Source organism: Oncorhynchus gorbuscha, linkage group LG05 (genome assembly GCF_021184085.1).
Source record: "Oncorhynchus gorbuscha isolate QuinsamMale2020 ecotype Even-year linkage group LG05, OgorEven_v1.0, whole genome shotgun sequence".
Classification (NCBI taxonomy): domain Eukaryota; kingdom Metazoa; phylum Chordata; class Actinopteri; order Salmoniformes; family Salmonidae; genus Oncorhynchus; species Oncorhynchus gorbuscha.
Genome location: NC_060177.1, coordinates 62,168,585 through 62,182,341, shown reverse-complemented (window position 1 = coordinate 62,182,341; position 13,757 = coordinate 62,168,585). Strand labels below are relative to the sequence as shown.

Here is a 13,757-nt window from a genome sequence, read left to right as displayed (position 1 = left end):
TCCTGCCGCCTTGCTTTCTGTCAGGGATACCTTATTGTCCTGGAGACAAATCATATGAACAACATAACAATCCAACAAAAATCATTGTGAATCGCGGCAGAATTGAGAGACATTTGCCATCACCAGAGCAGCAAAGCAGGCAAAGCAACTAGATCCATATTGCTGCATCTGTTACACTCACATCTTATATAATTATCAAGAAAGATACTCTCGCTGACCATTTTCGTGAGCAAATGGAACTTGTACGCGAGTAAACGGAGGAACGTGCATGTTCTCTATTGTTTCAGCTGAGTAGTCTCTGCTCTGGTCTTTCTATCATCTCCCACTCACAAACACAACTCCCCTGTCTGTCTATTTGGCCTATTAACTTATCCAGATGTGGCTTGGTTTTCTATGTACTGTTCTACAGCCCTGTTCCGCAATTACCTCAGTTGCCTAATGTTTCTTAGTCACAGCAATATCCATATGCCAGATGGATCATACCAACCTTTAACTATGGTCACCACCAGTCGGGTAGTGTCACGGATAGATGCTGAGTGACTGACACAGATTTGGTATTAATGGGGTTTTGATCATGCAGAATTCTGCCGTACTTTGATTGTTTTCAATGTGTTTAAGGTGTTTGACATGTTTCTGGCTGTACATTTTGCGTGTGCTTTGTGAAACTTTGCTGTAACGGGAGGGAAAGGAGAACCACCCTTCATTGGCAACCCAGTACTCTTTACTTGGTTCTACATTTGTTTGTTAGTGTTTGCATATGATGTGCCCGTCTGGAATCAATTCATTTCTGAATGACAGATAGAGTTTTTTTATTCTTATTCTCAAGAAATATTGCTCAGATTATATGACTCACTCATTATATGTGCAACATGACATCACTGTTCACAGTAACTGTGTGTAACAGTTTGACATGCTCAGTTATTGTAGATAACATGCATTCAAGATTTTGACATTACGCATCTGCTACCATATAAACTGTTAGATAATCTGTTGCCATATTCAATTAGAAGTAGTTCTGGAGCTGAAACAGTATCTGAGATTTTCCGTGTTTGTGAATGAACCACAAGTTGAGTCACATAGTGTTCGACTGTCCAGCAGGGGGCATCACTGTAGTTCTGTTATACTCTAGAGAGCCGTTGTGCTTCAGATGGGGGGTTTCTCTCATACAGGGTGTAGACTGGTACTGTGAAAATGATCATGTCAACACTGTTGTTGTGTTGTTCTTTTGTTGTTGTTGATGTATGATAACGTATGTTTGTCTTTATTGATGTCGCCAGTATACTTACAGCACTCTGTTCCTTATTTATGTGTATATGTAAGAGCTGTGAACGCTACCTGTTTGTTCAGAGAGGGGTTACCACTGTATTTTAAAATGATAATGTCACTTTGAGATTCCTGCATGATATACATATAATATGCACTCATATTTCACCATTTTAACTCATTTTCATGGTGTTTTTAAGGCTCATCGTTTCACTGTCCTATATTTTGTTTACTATATTATGTTTAAGTTTGATTGAGCTAAATCAAGGATATCTGTAGTTTGGGATGTTAGTGTATCAAAGAGGGCATGATTGAGTTGCACGATAAATGATTCTGATGGTCTATTCCCCAGGTGTGGCCTTCAGAAGTCAAGAGGTGAGAGTTGTTCTGTGTACCTCAGCCTATGCTTGTAAGCGGCTACTTAAACTAGCGTAAGTCATATCTTGTGTGGGGCAAACAAGACCGCTAGAGAGGTTTGATCCTTGCCTTTAAAGAAGCATCATGGAGAACCAAAGGTTTTGAGGAACATATATTATTCATTACAAGATCAAAGTGAGTTAAACCACCAATGTCCTCAGCCACTGCAATTTACTGTATGTCTCTGGTGTAATCTTTCAGTCAGAAATGGGCTTTTTCACTAAGATCTCCAGACTAAATAATCTGTCCATTTTTATGAAAGGGAAGTTTGTTTTGCATTCCTGTATTTCTGTATCATTTTGTAGCCATTCAATATTTTGGAATAATATTTATTTGCCATTAATATCATCCGATCTGATGTATTTCATGTCTGGTTAGTGTTTTGTAGAATATAAGACCCTTGTAAAAAGCTGTACAATGTTTTCCACAATGTTTCATCTCTAAGTGCTTATTTCTATTATTATGTTGATTATTGTTGGATATGTTGAAAGCCAGCCTACCAATTACACAGATGTACCAATTGTAACTCAAATTCACCCGTTTGCCCTACAATTTATTCATCCCCAAAATACTGTAATATCATAGTTTGTACCTCATGCACACTATTGAAATAGAACAGCTTGTATACTAGAGAGTGTAAACTATGTGTGCATACAAAAGTCATGTTCTACTACTGTGAGTGAACGAACACATTTGACACATTTTGACACCTTGGTATTTTGATGCATAATCAATATAGTATTCAAAATCAGGTATTGGGTTGGCTGTTATTGTAGTTCATCAATCCCTATGCAAACGCATTATTTTACTTATATTTTGCATGTTCCATTTTAGTGTAAGCAAACGTGTTCCCAAGCTATTCACAAAAGCTTTAAGTCACTTTGAAAATGGTATCATTCATTTCTCTATGCTATAGCCTTCTAGTAACCTGGTAATCATGTTTATGCTGGTAATTACAGTCAAACTAATGCTGGATGAATATTACAATATTAAAAATGTAAAGACTCTCATAGACTTTTTGGTAAGAGTTTGCATTAAAGTAAATTGCAATATAGTTCCCATGTTAAGTTAAGTGTATTCAAATACCCGTGAAATACATAACAATCAAATTAATGTCTACTTGGCAATATTACACCACAATTTGAGGTTTTCATTATTATTAATAATAACAATAATAATAAGAAGAAGAAGAATGGTAACAATAATAGTGCAAAGATAACAGCAATTAACAGTAAATCAACGTCAATACAACGAATTTCTGCTGTAATACAACTAGTTATCGCAACATGTTCGAGATACCTCATTATGATGGCGGTAAAGATATAAAGTGGTCTTTGAGTTGTCTTATAAATCCATAATCTGTCTTTGATATCGTTGTTATAACCTGTGTTTAATTCCTTATCGGTCTGTTATAGTAGGTTTGGCGATTATATAACAAGTAACACAAGGTTCTCAGAGCCGATAATGAAATAGGTCTTGACCTGACCCCTCACATCTCTCTCGGTGATCTCACACAAACACAGTCTTTGCCCCGAGCTCTCACCGTATGGAAGGTAAAAACGTGAAGAATGAAGAATAAATCACATTTGATTGTCATATAAATGTTGAATTTAATTTACTTTCAAACGAAACGTCGGTCTTAATGAGACTCTCCGATAAAATAAAGGTGAAATAATAAATACAAATAAACAAATGACTTCAACGAATTTATTTGCTTTTTAAATTTTTGCCTTTTGATTTTTGTTTGTTTTACTACATTATTGTCTACTTTACCGTAGGAAAAACGCAATAACAATTGATAAAATAATATATTAACCTGGGTGACAAAGTAGCCTACATTCAGTTGCAGAATATCGTTTTTCTTACGCGCACGACTAAAAAAATGACTCGCATGGGCCTATTTAGACATCTCTGTAAATTAACAATACGAAGTTTATTCTTCGGCTACTTGTTTCGTTTTTTTATGTCTTGTATGGCCTGTTGCCTATTTCAAATCTAAATAAAGGCGATGTCGTTGTTGCCATATAGGCCAGCAACGAATTTAACTTGAGCTTTCATGCATTGCATTTAAACAATAACCTCTTACCTTTTCGGTGGATGCAATGGAAATGGGTTGTTTTACTGAAAACAGATTCTCATAACCTTCTTAGCATACTTATTGGGACCTTTTCCCAGGGTGCACATGCAACACACCTGCTGCGTGAAGTTTCTTCCATAGTTTAGGGGGAGGCGTTCTCATGTAGAGACCCATTAAACGCCGCGGGCAAAAACATAGCATTTGGTTTATTATTGGCAAATGCGATTGGTGTCCGACTGCCAGTAGTTTGTATTAATTATAATCCCTTTTGAATGTTCTTGTCGACATGACATAATGGTAGAGAGTAGTATTCTGTTTCAACCCTTTGAATAGTTAGTCCAATATACGGACGACATTTACCAAGTGGAAAATGAGAGGAGGTTGATATTGTACAAACACATCACAGATGTGTCATGCAGGGCTTTTCTAGTGCAGCGTTACATCCGTAGCAGGTTTAGGCAACCATCCTTAGTCAGGCAGGTCAATCCCATAGAAATACGGTTCATGAAGCCTACTACGCTACGTTGTCTATCTATTATAGATATATTATTCTATTGTACTCGAATTATCTATTTCTCAATATACATTTTTCTGAATCCTCTGACATACAGTATAAAGGCTTAGTAAATAGAATACATTAGTATCTGTTGAGGCAGTAGTTTTGCATATAAACAAATATATTTCCCCAATCAAATCCGGGCCAATTGCTATCCAGAATATGTCTAAATTGTCGACGCATGAAGCATTGTAGTCAACACAATTCTTCCAACAGACCGAGTCCTTAGCAGTTCTTCTTCTGAACGCCAGAGGGCATCGTAAACAAATCATGGACCAGTTCTATGGCTTTGAACGTTGCAAAGTGGGCTAGTTCACCATATTGTCCACAAAGGATATCAAGAACACATATGGATACGGTAGGCCTAACCTAAAACTAAGATTTTAAAAATGTTATATGATCATTTATTGTCATTTTTTTATTTAGAATTGTGCTTTCCTGTTATTTTATATAGTAATATACCCGGCTATTTTGAATGTCTTAACTGCGATTGTAAATGTATTCTTATTCATATTATTATTGTTATTATTGTTTTGGTTGTTTTGTATTTGATGTGGCTGCAAATTCTTAGTGTAAAGTGCTGTTATTCGCAATCTAATTTGAGTTACAATATTTCTGGCATCTTCGACATATTTCTTATGCATTATTTATGTATCAACTCAGCAGCAACATGTAACAATATTGCTCAGAGTCGCCTATGGACTAAATGCAGTAAACAATTAGCACCTGATTTAGATCCATTAAGCTATTTAAACAACGGGGGAAAAATGCAGCAGTTTCATTTAGTTCGCTGACAAGTAGGTTTGAGATTGATTGAGTATTTATTTGACTACCAGGACATTTAGGATATCCTTTGGATTTAGACGCGCTGCGATAAATAATAGCCGATTCGAGTAATTAACTTAAGCAGAGGCCGTCTCTTCCAACCCACCTCCTGCCCAATGCAGTGCTTGATCAAACTGAGACCAGAATCACATTAGAACCGTAAATCTGAGTTCTCTCCATACCCAAAACTATGGGCTAAGGAATGCTCATAACCATGAAGGTGTGCATATTGCAAGATCTTCTAGGCCTGTAATTAGTGGTGTATTGGCCTACTGTAGAGATAGAGAGGGATGAGGTATACGAGGTAGGGTATCTCAGAGTGACTGCCCGAAGTGTCCCAAATGCCTCCAATGTAGTGAATCCCTGGAGTACAACAAAAGGGACGACATAACGAATTATGTACAGCACCCTGTAATTTCAGCTACCGGCGACTCGCATTCCTCACCTTTGCCGACATCTTAAAACACAAAACCCGCATTGGAAAGCTAAAATATTTTACATATAGGACAAACATTATGTTATATAGGCTAGGCCTACATAGTGGAAACTCGTTGCATTTAATTTAATTTAATTTAATGGTTTAACATGGTTTATTTTCTTTACATGTATATCATTGTTTGAAATTGGGAATCATTTAGAATTGAGGAATGTGCCTCTTTTTTTCCGTTGGGGATAGTATATTCGATTCCAAGGCTTGCTTTTCTGAGCCATCCTGTCATGAATAAATCGGTGTGCATCTCAGTCACAACTGAGGACACCTGCGATTGATAAAAACAGATGAAAGGAACAGCCCTCTGCTGAATTATAATGATGGCCTGTGTCCGGCACAGAACAGCATAATTGTGTCAGTATGAATAATTAGTATAACTACACTTATTTGTTTTTGCTAAATGTTGTGATTGCAATGCATAATTGTTCAGTATAATTTTACACTACACCACAATAACAACATTTTCGGGTTGCCCACAACCAACAAGAAAAGGATATCCAACTGCATCTAATAACTAGGCTAATGCAAATGAGGTGTACAGGCAAACAGGTCGCATTTCATAATGTATTAGGCAACAGTGTTATTAACAATTTCACATAAACCTATATTGTTAAAATTATAGCTCTAAATGAATGAATGAACGACATAACAAAAAGGTTCCTTCCTGTTTTTAAAATACAAATGGATATAGGCTACTGCTTAAAAAGTCAGTATAGGCTACGGCATCTACGCTGCACGCTGCTCAGTTATCGCCACCCCATCGCCAGGTGCGTCGGCGGTAGAGGGGTCACTAGGTTCAAGTCTTTGTAGTGGACACAATGCCACAAAGCATGTGCACTTCGAACGCGTGATGGTCCAATACTTGATTTCAAAGCATTTACTAACCTATATGAAGACAAGAAGAAGGAGAAGAAGAAGGAGGAGAAGAAGGAGAAGGAGGAGGAGAAAAAAAGAAGCATCATCCTCACCAACACCAACAAAATCAACAACAATAGGCCTACTGGGCTACTTCTACTATGTAGTAATAGTAATAATAATAATAATAATAATAACAAAAATAAGCATTAGCAGCATCATCATCATTATCATCATCAAAACAATAATAATGCATTATAATCTTAACAATAGTTTACTTTTAGCTAAATAAAAATATCTTGCAAATGGTCGTAGCAAGTTACTTGATATACCTTTAGTTTACTATGTACAGTATTTGAGTTGTCTATTTTATCATTGTTGTACACTGACTGTACTTTTTTCTCTCTCTCACCATAATGTCTACAGCTTTGTTCAAAGTGATAGCCGAAACTCAGTTCAACTCTTTAGAGCGCACCAAAAGTGAGCACCAATAGCATCCCAATGTCAGTAAATAGTCCAAAAAAAAGTGACGTGACCACGGAGGGGTGGGAGGAGGATCTATTGGCTTCAATCTTGGTCTGAGACTGTTCAAGCTGCAGGGATCCGACCGAGGGGCATAGTATTTGAAGAGTTACCATTGGAACATTTCACTCATATTTCTTGGAGTTACAATTGTTGTTGTTTTTGTTGTTTTAGAAGCAAATGCTTGAGCGGATACGTCCCTCCTCCGTAGCCTTCTCTTCTGGCCACGCTCGGGTGCAAACAAGAAGGTAGCCGAACGGTATTCAGTCCAAATTAACAGGTGACTGCTCAAAATAGTGTTTGTCAAATTTATTGCCGCTTCTTACGATTCTGTGACATCTGAAGATTCTGCTTAGGAGAGCCCCACAAAAAGTGGAGCCGGTCTTAACATTGGGACGCCTTTTTTCATTTAACATTTTTAAGTTAGCGATCTGGGAACACACATTGTTTGTGTATGTGTGTGTGCGAGTAGTCTCAGCAAATATTGTGGGCTTTAGCTAGGATTTGAAGCGAAAACAAGTCTGACAGTACATTGTTATGGATATTGCAACAGGTCCCAAGTCACTAGAACGCTGTTTCTCGAAGAGAAACCATTCCAAGTACCCAAGGATGTTAGACGGTATAAAGATTGAAGATAATCCCCATCGTCAAGCTACCCTTGGAGTCATGCTTGGTAAGTCCTGCTTAGTTTAATTTGCATCCATAGTATTAAAAGAGCCGGAGAGTGCAGATAAAACACACAATACGAGACCTTTGATGAACACACCATTGCTGCAATTGTATGTCCGCAGCTATGCAGACTATATCCCCTCATGACCCGTAGGCCTCCTACCTTAATTAACATTTGATATATTTTACAATTTTCTTTAGATGTCATTTTAAATATGAATGTATTGTATTCTTAGCAACAAATAACACAAATGACTGATCACTGTGTTCACGATCTATGTATTACTCTGGCACAATAGCCTGTTTCATTCATTTGTGAAATTATTACTACGTCAAATCATTTGATGAAAGTTACTGTAATTGATTGCTACTTGTTAGGACATAGACTATCACATTCAACAAATATTTTCACCGCCAGCTGGCCTCATTCCTGATTTTAGTGGTTTTGGTATAGATATTAAAACACATTCACTAAGCACTCCAGGTCTATATTTCGATGATCATTGTAGTTATTAGACTAGGCCCTACAACCTGGTCTTGTAGTGTGAGAAGGACTAGTTGTGTTTTCTATTTTATAGTTACATGTTTATGACATGTTTATAATCTATTACTTCATATTTAATATCTAAACTGAACATTTAAATTGTAAACAAAGAAATACAAAAATAGAGCTAGTATGAATATTATTGTTGAATTTTTAACTTATTTTGCATCCATTTTAGGGACAGAATACCATCACCGATCTGTATGTGAAGGATGCCAGCGTCCAATATCTGACCGGTTTCTGATGAGAGTCAACGATTCCTCATGGCACGAGGAGTGTTTGCAGTGCGCTGTGTGTCAACAACCTCTCACTACCAGTTGTTACTTCCGGGATAGGAAACTGTACTGCAAACATGACTACCAACAGTAAGGACAATAATACTTATATATGTTGTGTTACGCGCAAGGATATATCACCAAGTAGGCCTTGGCTAGGCCTAGCCTACAACCAATTGGGAATCATGATAATTCTGGTTTAGTGTGTGTCCAACCATTTCAGAATTACAGCAGAATAACCCACTTTGATTTAATTTAAGTCTTCAGGCCTACACTGTTAGCTGATGTGTCCAATTTTCCAATAATTTCACTCTTCACGTGGTCGAATGCGGTCCTCTTGCGCAAGCAAAGATACGCGCTTCGGTTAGGCCTACTTGCCAGTTGCCTGGACTTATATCGCTCTTTAGAAAACATGGGCAACATTTACGCCCATCATAGACTTATAATTGAAAAAAATAAGCTTTTCAATATTTTCTTTATTTTTATTATATGGCGTGTGATAACAGGTAGGCCTACAGGCAGCCAGTTTCAATTCACGTTAGTGTTCATCGTAATTATTTTCTAACGTTGATGTAGGTAGCCTATGCAGTGTCCACCACTTGGTCGACATGATAGTCAGTCACAGAACAGTTGCTTTTTAGTGGCACTTTATTATCTGCAATTTCGTTTATATTTTATATTGTTATGACGTGAATCTCTTGCGGCAAGTGTTTAATTTGTCGTTGGATTGGAGACGGATGGTAGTCACTGCAGCGTTCAGTGGAGCATTTAGCCTAACCTTGTTCATAGTAGTAGGACGGAAAGATTCATGTCTAAACCTCAACCATTCAATATCGGAGCGCATTTTTTTCTTGATGCAAATGTTTTAGACAATTATAGGTCTAAATGCAGCGTAGGCCTTTGTCTCGTTTCAAGACAAACAACAACCCAAACATGTAGACCCACCCATTTCAATAGTTTATTGATATTATTTCTTTATTAATCCCATGTCATTGTAATAATTACACACATTCACAGAGAGAGAGAGAGAGAATATAAAAAAGAACTAGGAGATACAAGCCTTTTTGCGAATATAGTGGGCCTATATACGAAAATGCTCTATTTAGTTCTGTTCCTTTATTACATTATAGGAATAATAGGTTATCATTCGACCATTTTAAATAACAAAAACGGCCTGCGAAAAGCAACAATGGCATGCGTAAATGTTCTCCATACACTCTGAGAACTAAAAATATTATTATTATGATTATGATTATCATTATCATTATGATGATGATGATGATTATTATTATTATTACTACTACTAATATTCATAATTATCATTATGACCTTTAAAACTTTTACTTTGGACACGTTTAATTAGACTAGTTAGACTAATTAAACGTCAATGGAAATGTATAGTAAAACTATTTTAAAAAATACATTTAAAAATGTAGTTTTTTTCTTCTATAACTAACAGCAAGAACATGGATGCAGTAATGATATTTTGTGGCAGATCACATGCGTGATATCGAAAACTTACCGTTGCGCGCATCCAATAAAGCCTTGACAATGGTGAAGCAAACTGACTGATGGCGTTTGCTGTTGTCTCGATGGGGGGCTAAAGTGTATTCTCCCTGCACAGTCTTTGTGTAGCATGTGGACTTAGGGGTGCCCTGTGTTCCCACTCATTGCATCAGTGCTCTTCATGCTTGTCACTCAATTTTAAACTTTTTGTGTCAGAGCTTTTTAACACTGCTACTTCAATCACTGGTACATTACAGCTCTCTGCTAGATACCCTGAATCAAACAATGAGCTACATCTATTGCCCCGCATCACTCTCATTGTCTGCTATTCATCCTGCTCTATCCAACATGACCTTAGGCAGTTAGTAGTAACAATGTGAATTTCATAGCAGCAGCTCCGGGATGCCATTGCCTGGGAGATGCAGCCAGGAAACAGTGACATAGACAAACAGTGCAGGCAGGCACGGAGAGGGATCCTGTTATTTGACCACCTTTCTCTCTGTGATGTTTGCGTATAGTGTGTGTGTGTGCATGTGTATGTGTGTGCGTGTGTGTGCGTATGTGTGTGTGCGTGTGTGTGTGAAATTGTGTATGAGGTCGGAACTGGCAGTAGTTTATTTTCACAATTGGAGTGCTGTTTTGGCCGTGAAGTGTTGTAACCGTTGTAATGCTGTGACCTTCCAGGGTATCCACAGCCTCTAAACAGTAACCTGCTGATTCCTGTCATGTACACCCATACTATTATCCATCATTACACCATCCAGCCTCCCTTTCTTCACCTTCCATCAGTCTCAGGTCAACAACTAGCAGGGGGGTCCCATGTGTACACAACACTATCTGTATTTATTTGTTTATTTCATTTGCGTTGATGGGATACTTAGAGGTGTAATTGGCACCTTTTTGACTTTTATGACACCAATTTAAGATGTGTTTGTCAGCCCACAAACTGCCATGAGCTGCAAGGCAGACTCCTTGCCATACAAAGGGAGAGGTGCCTAATTACATTCCTACAGCAAATGATGCATGCCCCATAATCATCTCTGGCTACTATAAATCAAGGGATTGGCAAATGTTCATTTTTACACATTTGGCACAATTTATAGCTTTATGTTCATACCAAGGAAGTGTATGATTTTGTGTCCCATTAAATTCTCCCTCCAACATAGTTTTACAAAACCTGGCTCAGAGTTAGGATGAATAATCTTAATATAGGATTAGGGTAGGATTTCATTCTTAAAATGTTCTCAAGGCTTTCTCCTGTTGATATATAAACAACTGGATTTAATTCAGTTTCAGAATGGTAGAGAATGTTGAAGTTGATTTTTTTGTCTCACAATTTACTAAATAGAAGATTTACACATTTGACAAATGCGCAGTTTATAAGAATTTCGAAATGTAGCTATTTCACTTTTTTTTATCAATACATTTTAATAGAATAAAATGGATATCATACAGAATATTAATGACATATTCCACTGGACCCAATCATTTTTTACATGTTTTTTAAATGTATTAATCACATGGAAAATGTAATGCAAAACTTTGTATATTTATATAATGTCATGTGACTTTTAAAATGTGTTATCTTACTCAATTCTCCATACATGATTGAGCTTGTATGCAAAGTACTTTAGACTAGGACAGGTGACAATGTAAAACCACTACTAACCAAAGTAAATAGGTATGGTTTGTTTGGTTGTCTGCTGGGTGGAAACTGTAACTGTAGAAACCATGAGGTGGTTGTTGGTCGGTCGGTCGGGGAGGGAGATGATGTGTGAGAAGTGGAGTGGAAATACACCATCCCCTTGAGAGCTTCTTCTGACCTGGTGTTGGGAGTTCAATTAGACATCATTAGAGGACACATGTATCTCCCCGAGAGGGGGTTTTCCCTAACCAAGCATCATGCTAGCAGATACCCATAAACTTCCAGTCTGCTAGCATGCTAGCAGATACTCATAGACTTACAGTCATTGCGCTACTTAGAAACTTCCAGTCTGCTAGCATGCTAGCAGATACTCAGAGACTTACAGTCATTGCGCTAGTTAAAAACTTCCTTCAAACGGCACGCAGAGAGAAAAATGGATACTGTGTCTACGAGTTAATCTGACTCTGAGGAAGTAGATAAATGGCCTCAGTTCCAAAATCTGAAGTATCCCTTTAAAGTATATTATTTCTGAAAATATATTGTTGCAAACTTTTTTATTGTGATGCTCAGACAAGTGCAGGTAGGTGGCAATAGATCTAGTGAAATATTTCCATTAGAATGCATTTTTTTGCAAAATAAATATTTCTGCTATCTATTGCAATATTTACCATTTCTAATCTATGTTGCTAACCACTTGATCCACTATTTGACTATATGTTGAAGCAGCAGTATTGCTCAAGTCACTATGCACATTATTATAACAAAACACTGAACACATGACACCAGAGCCCCTTACTATCAGCACTTGGACGAGCCCCTGGTGTGCTGATTGGTGCTTTTTAGGCCTGTTAGGCGTGTCCTCCTGTGAAATGTTGTTTTTTAATTAGCTGTGTTCAGGATGCGGGGTGGTGGATACATGCTGACAGCTAGGTTTCTACACTAGCTGCACTAGCTCACTCTGTGTTCCACTCACTGTAGTGCACGACACTCCTGTGTGCATTTGCTCTCGGTGTGAACAGGGATTCACGCAAAATGGTCAAGGTATTCTCATGCCGACTCCATCCCTGTGTACGGGGACATTCTGCAGTAGAGGACAAAGTTACTCTTACACATTGGCTATACTGTAGCTATGTCATCAAATCAAATCAAATCAAATTTATTTATATAGCCCTTCGTACATCAGCTGATATCTCAAAGTGCTGTACAGAAACCCAGCCACCATGTCATGGTGCTTTTGATGATATGATAAAGGACTAGCCAGGTCATAACCAGAGAGACGTATTTTGCGAGACGTAACGTTCTTTGTTCTCTAATTTTTTTCCAAAAGAACGAGAAAGGGGATGATGGAGTGGCTATGGCTAGCGCTGGAATAGAAGTAGAGGGCCCCTGCTTAAAGACAAATCTAACGTTAGTTGCCGTAAGCTGGATAATATTGCTTCAGCTTGCCTGGATTCTTAGTGCATGGCGCGGCAAGGAGCTGACTGGTCTAGCTGTGTTCCTCTGTAAGGAAGTATTGAGTTTTGTGTCAACATTGCCTGGCCTGTCCCAGCAGCATAATATGATGCAATCATCTGTCATCTCATGACGTACAAACCATTTCCCCCTACTCATCGTGACCTGTTAATGGTACTTTAGGGGGTATTTATTTGTAATGCCGTATACACTTCTTATTTACTTGGTGCATTTACCAATGGTTAACTGAGTTTGCAATTATAAGATGCTCTCGTCCACCCACATTAAATTATAAATATTTTATTCCCAACATCCAAACCATGGTAATATAGGCTTAGTTGTTCGTTTAATCACAGTGTGTGTTTGTGTGTGTGTGTGTGTCTTTGTGTCTTTTTGCATTTGTCCGTGTGTGCATGCTTGCGCAGTTGAAAAAGGACGAGCTAGCAAGATACTTTGGCAAGCCACAGAGGCTCAGCCATGTTAATGCCCATCACCACTTAAGAGGCCAGGCTGGTGGGTAGGGATGTGGGGCTACGCCTTGTGGCTTGTTGTGGGGGAGCTGTTGGCTTGAGGAGGAGTGGAGTCGGAATCGGTACTGGGAACTGCCTGGTGGGCTCACATTACTCAGAATGATAGCAAAGGGGGCAAAGCAACTCAAGCA

General features: G+C 38.1%; 1 protein-coding gene across 2 annotated transcripts in view; it reads left to right on the top strand.

Annotated features, from left to right (window-relative positions):
- The first annotated feature begins 7,073 nt into the window (after positions 1-7,073).
- The window catches only part of LOC124035194 (LIM/homeobox protein LMX-1.2-like), a 57,188-nt gene continuing 50,504 nt past the window's right edge, over positions 7,074-13,757 (top strand). The window contains exons 1-3 of one of the 2 annotated variants that reach the window (XM_046348624.1): positions 7,074-7,285; positions 7,559-7,678; positions 8,397-8,583. In XM_046348624.1, coding sequence (XP_046204580.1) covers positions 7,615-7,678; positions 8,397-8,583 — 251 coding nt within the window. In that variant the 5' untranslated portion in view covers positions 7,074-7,285; positions 7,559-7,614. Of the gene's footprint in view, positions 7,679-8,396; positions 8,584-13,757 lie in introns of both variants that reach the window. The other variant, XM_046348623.1, reaches the window with a different exon arrangement.